The sequence below is a fragment of the Oncorhynchus mykiss genome, chromosome 17, assembly GCF_057628025.1.
Source record: "Oncorhynchus mykiss isolate SJ-2025 chromosome 17, ASM5762802v1, whole genome shotgun sequence".
In the NCBI taxonomy this organism is placed as follows: Eukaryota; Metazoa; Chordata; class Actinopteri; order Salmoniformes; family Salmonidae; genus Oncorhynchus; species Oncorhynchus mykiss.
This window is the reverse complement of record NC_143038.1, coordinates 12,504,440-12,515,000: the sequence shown is the minus strand read 5'-3', so window position 1 is coordinate 12,515,000 and position 10,561 is coordinate 12,504,440. Positions and strand designations below refer to the sequence as shown.

The following is a 10,561-nucleotide window of genomic DNA, read 5'->3' as shown; positions in this document are numbered from 1 at the left end:
ATTGTACAGCTCCAAGACGTGGGAATGCAGGGCTGAGTACAGGCTAGTTTAGTCTGTTCTAAGTGTATGATATACACACAGACAGACGACGGCTGAACAGACAGGCAGATAGATACGCACGCGCAATACTTGCCATTATGTTGCTTTTCCTCATGGCATTTTCTCACATCCCACACACATGTCACTCCAAGCAGACCACATACAGTGGAGCAAAAAAGTATTTAGTCAGCCACCAATTGTGCAAGTTCTCCCACTTAAAAAGATGAGGCCTGTAATTTTCATCATAGGTACACTTCAACCATGACAGACAAAATTAGAAAAAAAATCCAGAAAATCACATTGTAGGATTTTAATGAATTTATTTGCCAATTATGGTGGAAAATAAGTATTTGGTCAATAACAAAAGTTTCTCAATACTTTGTTATATATCCTTTGTTGGCAATGACAGAGGTCAAACGTTTTCTGTAAGTCTTCACAAGGTTTTCACACACTGTTGCTGGTATTTTGGCCCATTCCTCCATGCAGATCTTCTCTAGAGCAGTGATGTTTTGGGGCTGTTGCTGGGCAACATGGACTTTCAACTCCCTCCAAACATTTTCTATTGGGTTGAGATCTGGAGACTGGCTAGGCCACTCCAGGACCTTGAAATGCTTCTTACGAAGCCACTCCTTCGTTGCCCGGGCGGTGTGTTTGGGATCATTGTCATGCTGAAAGACCCAGCCACGTTTCATCTTCAATGCCCTTGCTGATGGGAGTTTTTCACTCAATCTCACAATAAATGGCCCCATTCATTCTTTCCTTTACACGTATCAGGTGTCCTGGTTCCTTTGCAGAAAAACAGCCCCAAAGCATGATGTTTCCACCCCCATGCTTCACAGTAGGTCTGGTGTTCTTTGGATGCAACTCAGCATTCTTTGTCCTCCAAACACGACGAGTTGAGTTTTTACCAAAAAGTTATATTTTGGTTTCATCTGACCATATGACATTCTCCCAATCTTCTTCTGGATCATCCAAATGATCTCTATCAAACTTCAGACGGGCCTGGACATGTACTGACTTAAGCAGGGGGGCATGTCTGGCACTGCAGAATTTGAGTCCCTGGCGGCGTAGTGTGTTACTGATGGTAGACTTTGTTACTTTGGTCCCAGCTCTCTACAGGTCATTCACTAGGTCCCCCCGTGTTTTTCTGGAATTTTTGCTCACCGTTCTTGTGATCATTTTGACCCCACGGGGTGAGATCTTGCATGGAGCCCCCGATCGAGGGAGATTATCAGTGGTCTTGTATGTCTTCCATTTCCTAATAATTGCTCCCACAGTTGATTTCTTCAAACCAAGCTGTTTACCTATTGCAGATTCAGTCTTCCCAGCCTGGTGCAGGTCCACAATTTTGTTTCTGGTGTCCTTTGACAGCTCTTTGGTCTTGGCCATAGGGGAGTTTGGAGTGTGACTGGGGTTGTGGACAGGTGTCTTTTATACTGATAACAAATGTAAACAGATGTCATTAATACAGGTAACGAGAGGAGGACAGAGGATCCTCTTAAAGAAGAAGTCTTACAGGTCTGTGAGAGCCAGAAATCTTGCTTGTTTGTAGGTGACCAAATACTTATTTTCCACCATAATTTGCAAATAAATTCATTAAAAATCCTACAATGTTTTTCTCATTTTGTCTGTCATAGTTGAAGTGTACCTATGATGAAAATTACAGGCCTCATCTTTTTAAGTGGGAGAACTTGCACAATTGGTGGCTGACAATACTTTTTTGCCCCACTGTACGTCATATTACACTATCAAACATTGCTCTCAGTAAATAGCCACAAAACTCAGATCCATTTCATTAGAATGGTCACACACACTGAACAAAAATATAAACGCAACATGCAACAATTTAAAACATTTTTACTGAGTTACAGTTCATTTAAGGAAATTAATCAATTGAAATAAATGCATTAGGCCCTAATCTCCAGCAGGAATATTTCACTGGTCATCCCCCAAAGCCAACACCTGCTTTGGCCGCCTTTCCTTCTGCCAAGGGCTGGAACGAATTGCCAAAATCACTAGAAAAAAAATCACAAGCTAGAGACTTATATCTTCCTCACTAACTTTAAGCATCAGCTGTCAGAGCAGCTTACCGATCACTGCACCTGTACACAGCCCATCTGTAAATAGCCCACCCAACTACCTTATCCCCATATTGTTATTTTTTGTTGTTGTTGCTCTTTTGCACCCAGTATCTCTACTTGCACATTTATCATCTGCACATCTATCACTCCAGTGTTAATGCTAAATTGTAATTATTTCGCAACTATAGCCTATTTATTGCCTTACCTCCCTAACCTTACTACATTTGCACACACTGTATATAGATGTTTATATTGCGTTATTGACTTTACATTTGTCTATCACATGTGTAACTCTGTTGTTGTCTGTCACACTGCTTTGCTTTATCTTGGCCAGGTTGCAGTTGCAAATGAGAACTTGTTCTCAACTAGCCTACCTGGTTAAATGAAGGTGAAATAAATATTAAAATAAAATAATCTATGGATTTCACATGACTGGGAATACAGATCTGTTGGTCAGAGATAACTTAAAAATAAAGGCAGGGGCGTGGATCAGAGAACAAGTCAGTCTCTGGTGTGACCACCATTTGCCTCATGCAGCGTGACACATCTTCGCATTGAGTTGACCAGGCTGATGATTACGGCCTGCGGAATGTTGTCCCGCTCCTCGTCAATGGCTATGTTGGATATTGGCGAGAACTGGAACACGCTGTCGTACATGTCGATCCAGAGCATCCCAAACATGCTCAATGGGTGACATCTAGTGAGTATGCAGGCCATGGAAGAACTGGGACATGTTCATCTTCCAGGAGTTGTGTACAGATCCTTGCGACATGGGGCCGTGCATTATCATGCTGAAACATGAGGTGATGGCAGCGGATGAATGGCACGACAATGGGCCTTAGGATCTCGTCACGGCATTTCTGTGCAATCAAATCGCCATCGACATGATGCAATTGTGTTTGTTGTCCGTAGCTTATGCCTGTCCATAGCCTGTGCTTTAAAGGGAACCAATAAGCAGGGCAATGCAAAAAAACTGGCGAAGTTGTCTTTGTCTGCCTGCCTGTGCAAATGCACAACATTCACATCATAAGAATGAGGCAGGTAACTTTTAGACCAGATAGCTGCATCTGTAACTCATATTAATGTAAATTACTTATGTAAGTAAATGTGTGATAGAAATGTCATCATTTGCTAACATTAAAATGTTTATTTTGGAGGATTTTTGCATAATGACAGTCATAACACTGCCAAAGAACCATAACATTAGCTGTTATGAAATGACTCCGCAGGTGTTGCTAACACCTAGCCAACATAGACCTCTTCAAATCAAGATACTACTTTCACCAGCAAGGTCCAGCTTCATCACAGCTTTCCTGGCTCCATCATAGCCCACTATGACACATTTCAGTATAAGGAGAGAGCTCCACATCCTGTTTGGCTGCCAGTACATTTAGCATTCTGTCCACTTTAGATGGGCCCTAATCAGCATTCCAATCTGGCTATCTGTCTGTCTGTTGATGGGAAGAGCAGTTAGCGAGCTAGCACTAACCTGTTTGTGAGAAGAGCAGTTAGCGATTTAGCTATGGGAATATTTGTGTTTGAGTGTGTGCGTGCCTCATAGCCACAGCACAGCCGAGCCCAGTGGGACTGTCTGCCAGTAGGAATATCAGTAGGCCGCTGCACTGTGCTGAAGCTAAATAGAGTAAACAGAAGCAGAATGTTCCAAGGAGAAGCCAGCCAAAAGCCCAAAACCCCTTTGAAGTAGAACTGACTGAGTGAAAGTGACACTTAGTTGAAGGCTGCTTAGGAAGGCTACCGCCAGCCAAGGGATAAGGGATACATTGAGACACAAGTCAACTGGAATAGACGTGGGTCTGTATTTGTTAGCAACATGGCTTGGCCCTCTTTGCTCTCTTCTCCTTCCTCCGACAGTGTCATATGATGGGTGCCAACACAGAGTACTTGATGTTTTAGGGCTGCACTGCAGTGGTATCTCCTTAACGTTTTGTAGGCCCAGTGCCAATACTTTGAAAACAGCACTCCACATCCTACTTTGATCCCTTTGCCACCACTGGTTTGACTGGTTTGGTGTTGAGCTATACAGAGGAACCCTTACTCTCACCTATTCAAAATAGATTTGATGAATGATTGCATGAAGGGGTGGAGGAAAGAACAACGCATTTGAACATTAGAACAGAGCTATACAGTACAGTACATGGGTCCTCCTATCTCCACTTCCTAGTGCTATGTTCTCTCTGTACCTTGATTGGATTGTGAAAGCTTTAAAATGGTCCACTTCCTCTCCTCCCCCCCCCCCCACCCCCCCGATTCCTTCCTTCTCCCCTGCATTTGAGTCACACTTAAATTTCACACCAGCAATTACGCCGACGGAGGGAAGCCACCCTCGAATTATACACGCACGTCAGGTCTGGAAGCTTGGCAGCCAGCTAGGCCATGAAAAGTGACCTCACATTTCGGATGGAAACAAGTTTATTGGCACTAAGCTGAACTGCAATTTTCACATCTAACAAAACATTTGGGGATACATAATATGGTTAATATGTTAATATGGTTTTAGAGTTAACTCTCAATAATGGAAAATTGAGGGCAAGGGCTGTATGACAAGTATATGACTATCATTATCAGTTCCCCAGAAGAGCAAGCGTAATGTCAACAGTGTGTGTTTTACCCTTTGGAAGGAACTATGCCAAAGACCACTGCCCTATTTGATTGAACATTTCCGGGGTTGCTTCCATCTCATGGGTGATAATGTGATAAGTGTGTGTTGAGGGAACGTGATTTGATTTAGTGATCCCAGCGTAACCAGTCAATGGACTGACTGTGTGTACATATTTCCATTTTCCTACAGCCTTGTTTGTGGTGTGGGGGCATCCATATTTTTATTAGGGGAGGCAATTTCACATGTATTGTAAGTAATTACACAAGCAACAAATGAAATTGTAGTCATTGTACTGAATCCGAATGTGTACCAACACTGAATTGACACTACACTACTATAGTACTAGGACTACACTACTAAATACATGTTTATGTGATTATTATGTAACTACAGCTGCATTAGCTACAATTAGCATAAAGAGGGAACTGTTTCCTACAACATCCCATATCAAAGAAACTCTCAAAATACTGTTTTTTTTAATCACTGCACAATGTTATTCAGTATTATCAATATTTTGGCCTTGGAAGTAAAATGCAGTACCACTTTATGAAGTAGCACTAAGCATATTGCCTGATTGGACCACCTTTGATGCTGTCTATTCTACGCCTGACTGAAATAATTCGATACAGAACCAACAGTTAAACACACACACACACACACAAAAGAGAGAAAGACATGAAAATGGAGTCGTGACTCACTAAACACATGTAAAAGAGAAACCCGTGTTTCTGGCTAAGCCCACACAGATATACCCCTGGGTATGTTTTAAAAGAATGGACAGGGTTTGTCGTCACTGTACGTGGGCAGTGGCCAAAAGTAGTGCACTATATAGGGACTATGGTGCTATTTGGAAATCACACACAGTATTGATCTGTATACCAAAGGGAATTGACCCTTTGTCTCTGTAGGCTGCAGACTGGAGGCTTGAATTAAGTGATAGTTGCCTCACCACATGCTGTCTCTTGGCTGCTGTCACTCAAAAACAGACCATGGTGATTTTTGGTATGACAACCAGTTCACTTCATCTATTGAACTGTGAACAGGTGTTTTTACAATAGAATGGTTTTCAAAGCCTGGGCCTATTGATGCGATTGACAATTGTGCAGATCGAAATCGATGTAGGCTAAGGTTAGAGGGAACATACATGCACATGGGCGCGCACACCCACAAGAACAAACACACATACACAGATTGCCAGGAATCAGTGGTGATGACTGCCCGGTGGGAGCGAACCATGCTGCGAATGGATTTGTGGCCAGAAGCGTTTTTTTCTCTTATCAATCAATATGGGGCTGTAACAGGCAACTGACAGCTAAAGTGGTTGGGGACTGATTGTGAAAAGGTAAGAGGAAGCTCCGTCAGCCATTACACACCATAACCCCACTGGGGAAGAAGGCAACGGATGTGCACGAAATGGCACCCTATTCCCTTCATAGTGCACTGTGGGCTTTGGTCACCATTAGGGCACTATAAATGGAATAGGGTGCATTTGGGACACACATTGAGAAATCGATTTGTCTGAGAGATGGACCGATCTGGAGGCCTACCTGTGACCTGCAGCTTGTCCCCTGTGATGTCACACTTCAGGAAGAGGCGTCCCCTCCTCTCGGTGTGGTCCGTCCCGCACATGCTGGGCACGTTCATCACACACTGATTGTGCACGTTCATGTCGCAGGCTGAAGGGACGCAGACACACAGGAAGACAGACAGAAAGAGAGAGACAGCATTAAAGAGGTTACCAGGAGAGACGGAGAGGCAAACAAACTAAAAGAAGTTGGTTTAAGCAAAAACTGATGTGCTTTATTTATAAAGTCATAAGGCCAGGTGAGAATAATTTATATCACAAAACTGATTTCACCCTGAAAACAATTGTAACTGTGCTGTTTACATGTGAAAACATGGATACTGTATCTCAAACACGCATCAGCATCTACAAACATAGCCTCACATCAAAATCAAATCAAATGTTATTGGTCCCATAGACATGGTTAGCAAATAAAAACTTGAGTGTAGCGAAGTGCTTGTGCTTCTAGTTCCGTCAGTGCAGTAATATCTAACAAGTAATCTAACAATTCCCCAACAACTACCTAATACACACAAATCTAGAAGGGATGAATGAGAATATGTACATATAAATATATGCATGAGCAATGGCTGAGCGGCATAGGCAAGGTGCAATAGATGGTATAGAATACAGTATATACATATGAGTAATTAAGATATGTAAACATTATTAAAGTAGCATTATTTAAAATGTCTAGTGATCCACTTATTAAAGTGGCCAGTGATTGGGTCTTAATGTAGGCAGCAGCCTCTCTGAGTTCGTGATGGCTGTTTAGCAGTCTGATGACCTTGAGAGAGAAGCTGTTCTTTAGTCTCTCGGTCCCAGCTTTGATGCACCTGTACTGATCTCGCCTTCTGGATGATAGCGGGGTGAACAGGCAGTGGCTCGGGTGATTGTTGTCCTTGAACTTTTTGGCCTTCCTGTGATATCGGGTGCTGTAGGTGTCATGGAGTGCGGGTAGTTTGCCCCCGGTGATGCGTTGTGCAGGCCGCACCACCCTCTGGAGAGCCTTGTGGATGAAGGCGGTGTATTTGCCGTACCAGGCTGTGATACAGCCTGACAGGATGCTCTCGATTGTGCATCTGTAGAAGTTTGTGAGTGTTTTTGGTGGCAAGACAATTTTATTCAGCCCCCTGAGGTTGAAGAGGTGCTGTTGTGCCTTCTTCACAATGCTGTCTGTGTGGGTGGACCATTTCAGTTTGTCTGTGATGTGTATGCAGAGGAACTTAACTTTCCACCTTCTCTACTGCTGTCCCTTCGATGTGGATAGGGGGGTGTTCCCTCTGCTGTTTCCTGAAGTCCACGATCATCTCCTTTGTTTTGTTGAGTTTGAGGTTGTTTTCCTGATGCCACACTCCGAGTGCCCTTACCTCCTCCCTGTAGGCTGTCTCGTTGTTGTTGGTAATCAAGCCTACTACTGTTGTGTTATCTGCAAACTTGATGATTGAGTTGGATGCGTGCATGGCCATGCAGTCATGGGTGCACAGGGAGTACAGGAGGGGGCTGAGCACACACCTTTGTGGGACCCCAGTGTTGAGGGTCAGTGAAGTGGAGATGTTGTTTCCTACCTTCACCACCTGGGGGGCGGCCCTTCAGAAAGTCCAGGACCCAATTGCACAGGGCGGGGTCGAGACCCAGGGCCTCCAGCTTGATGATGAGCTTGGAGGGTACTATGGTGTTGAATGCTGAGCTGTAGTCAATGAACAGCATTCTTACATAGGTATTCATCTTGTCCTAGATGGGATAGGGCAGTGTGCAGTGTGATGGCTATTGCATCATCTGTGGACCTGTTGGGGTGGTATGCAAACTGAAGTGGGTCTAGGGTGGCCGGTAAGGTAGAGGTGTATGATCCTTGACTAGTTTCTCAAAGCACATCAAGAAGACAGAAGTGAGTTCTATGGGGCGGAAGTCACAATGGCGGCCATCTTGAAGCATGTGGGGACAACAGACTGGGATAGGGAGTGATTGAATATGTCCATAAACGAGAGGTGGAACCAAGTCATTGTTTGGTCCCAAGCCAAGACAGGCAAGTCCGAGTCAAGTCTCAAGTCAAGACTGTCAAGTATCAAGTCATGTCTCAAGTCTTTAACTTTGAGTTTTGATTCCTAAACAAGTCATAATGTGCTCTTTTTTCACCTTTATTTAACCAGGTACGCCAGTTGAGAACAAGTTCTCATTTACAACTGCGTCCTGGCCACGATAAAGCAAAGCAGTTTGACACATACAACAACACATTGAATAAACAAACATACGGTCAATAATACAGTAGAAAAGTGTGTGCAAATGAGGTAAGATAAGGCAATAAATAGGCCAGGATGGCGAAGTAATTACAATATACCAATAAAAACACTGGAGTGATAGATGTGCAGGAGATGAATGTGCTTTGTGTGCTCTTCACCAAATGTAATACCATTTCATATTTTTAACAAGAGTAATAGTTAGTATATTACATTTACGCAAATCATGAATGCTTTAAAAAATATCTATATGTTTATTACTTATCAAATTAACATTATATTTCCATGGAAATACATGGGTAGCCATGAGAAAGACACCCCACCCCCAATAGTGATCGACTATCGAGGATCGCTATGGGGCACAATCGGGCGATGTAAGCTTTGTACACAATCACCCAACCTTGTTTTAGGAACGTCAGGCAGGATTTAGGCTACCAACTACCTAGCCAGTTGTAGCTCAATCTTGGGTGCAATGATCACGTTCCCGCACTGACTGACTGTGTGGAGGCTCATTGATTTAACTTTACGCTAGCCTACATGATACACCAGTAAAGTAATAAAATATATAGCTGTCTGCTATATTAGCCACGACTTATCGTTCCTTGTACAGCTTCAAATGTGGAACAAAGTTGGACATTTTTGGAAACTTTTTCTCAGCTGGCACAATTTGATTGGCTGCTGTCCGATTCAAACTGTAATCCGTTAAATGAAGAGTTGATGCGCTGCACACTTTTTTAAACAGCATAATTTTTTATATTTGGGTTTGGGGAGGGTATCAAGTCAGGTCGAGTCATGAGGCTCAAGTCCATGTCAAGTCACGAGTCATTGGTGTTAAAGTCAAAGTCGAGTCCAAGTCATCATATTTGTGACTCGAGTCCACACCTCTGCCGTAAACACACCAGACAGCTGGTCTGCACATGCTCTGAGGACGCGGCTAGGGATGCTGTCCGGGCCAGCAGCCTTGCGAGGGTTAACACGTTGAAATGTTTTACTCACGTCGGCCACGGAGAAGGAGAGGGGGGGGGGGGCGCAGTCCTTGTTAGTGGGCCGCGACGGTGGCACTGTATTATCCTCAAAGCGGGCAAAGAAGGTGTTTAGTTTGTCTGGAAGCAAGACGTCGGCGTCTGGTTGGTTTTCTTTTTGTAGTCCATGATTTCCTGTAGACCCTGCCACATAAGTCTTGTGTCTGAGCTGTTGAATTGCGACTCCACTTTGTCCCTGTACCGGCATTTTGCTTGTTTGATTGCCTTGCGGAGGGAATAACTACATTGCTTGTATTCAGCCATATTCCCAGACTTCTTTCCATGGTTAAATGCGGTGGTTCGCGCTTTCAGTTTTGCCCGAATGCCGCCATCCATCTACGGTTTCTGGTTAGGGTAGGTTTTAATAGTCCCAGTGGGTACAACATCTCCAATGCACTTCCTAATAAACTAACTCACCGAGTCACCGTATAGGTCAATGTTGTTCTCTGAGGCTGACCGGAACAAAACCCATATTGCCTTTAGTCTATAACATGGCAACACACAATTAAAAACATATGATAATCTAATTTGCAGTAGGATTAGAACCGCCAGCATGTGCCAAACTCATTTTCCAACCTAATCCCTATTTATATATAGCCCTGAGTCATAATTAGTATTACATGCCAGCTCTGGTGAAGAGATATGATGCACTATTTACCATTGAATTAAAGTCATTTGTGCTTTATCACATATAAAATCATAAACTTGAGGGAATTGTACTAATAAAGGCCCGCAGCAGCTTTGATAATGTATATTTAAAGATCTCTGGATAGAGCGAATCATGTGAATCGTGTGTGGGTTTCAGAGGGGAAACTGCTGGAAGGAATGGACAGAAAACAGAAATGCAGTTTTAAATAACGGAAATCATCTTTGGGCAATATCACAGAATTGTAATTTAACTTCATTGTGTCCTGTGCAGTATGGGCGACGTCGATAAAGTTGTGTTCAAAGTATATTTAAACCTATCTAAAGCCAGGTTTCCATTGGAAGTTTGAAAT

At 43.3% G+C, this 10,561-nt stretch overlaps 1 protein-coding gene across 3 annotated transcripts in view; it reads right to left on the bottom strand.

The window, feature by feature from the left end:
- Nucleotides 1-10,561, bottom strand: part of LOC110493701 (protein kinase C alpha type) — a 221,728-nt gene that overhangs the window by 91,059 nt on the left and 120,108 nt on the right. For all 3 annotated transcript variants that reach the window (XM_036949697.2, XM_036949696.2, XM_090204820.1), the window contains exon 5: nucleotides 6,288-6,416. In XM_036949697.2, the coding sequence (XP_036805592.1) occupies nucleotides 6,288-6,416 (129 nt within the window). The remainder of the gene's footprint in view (nucleotides 1-6,287; nucleotides 6,417-10,561) is intronic.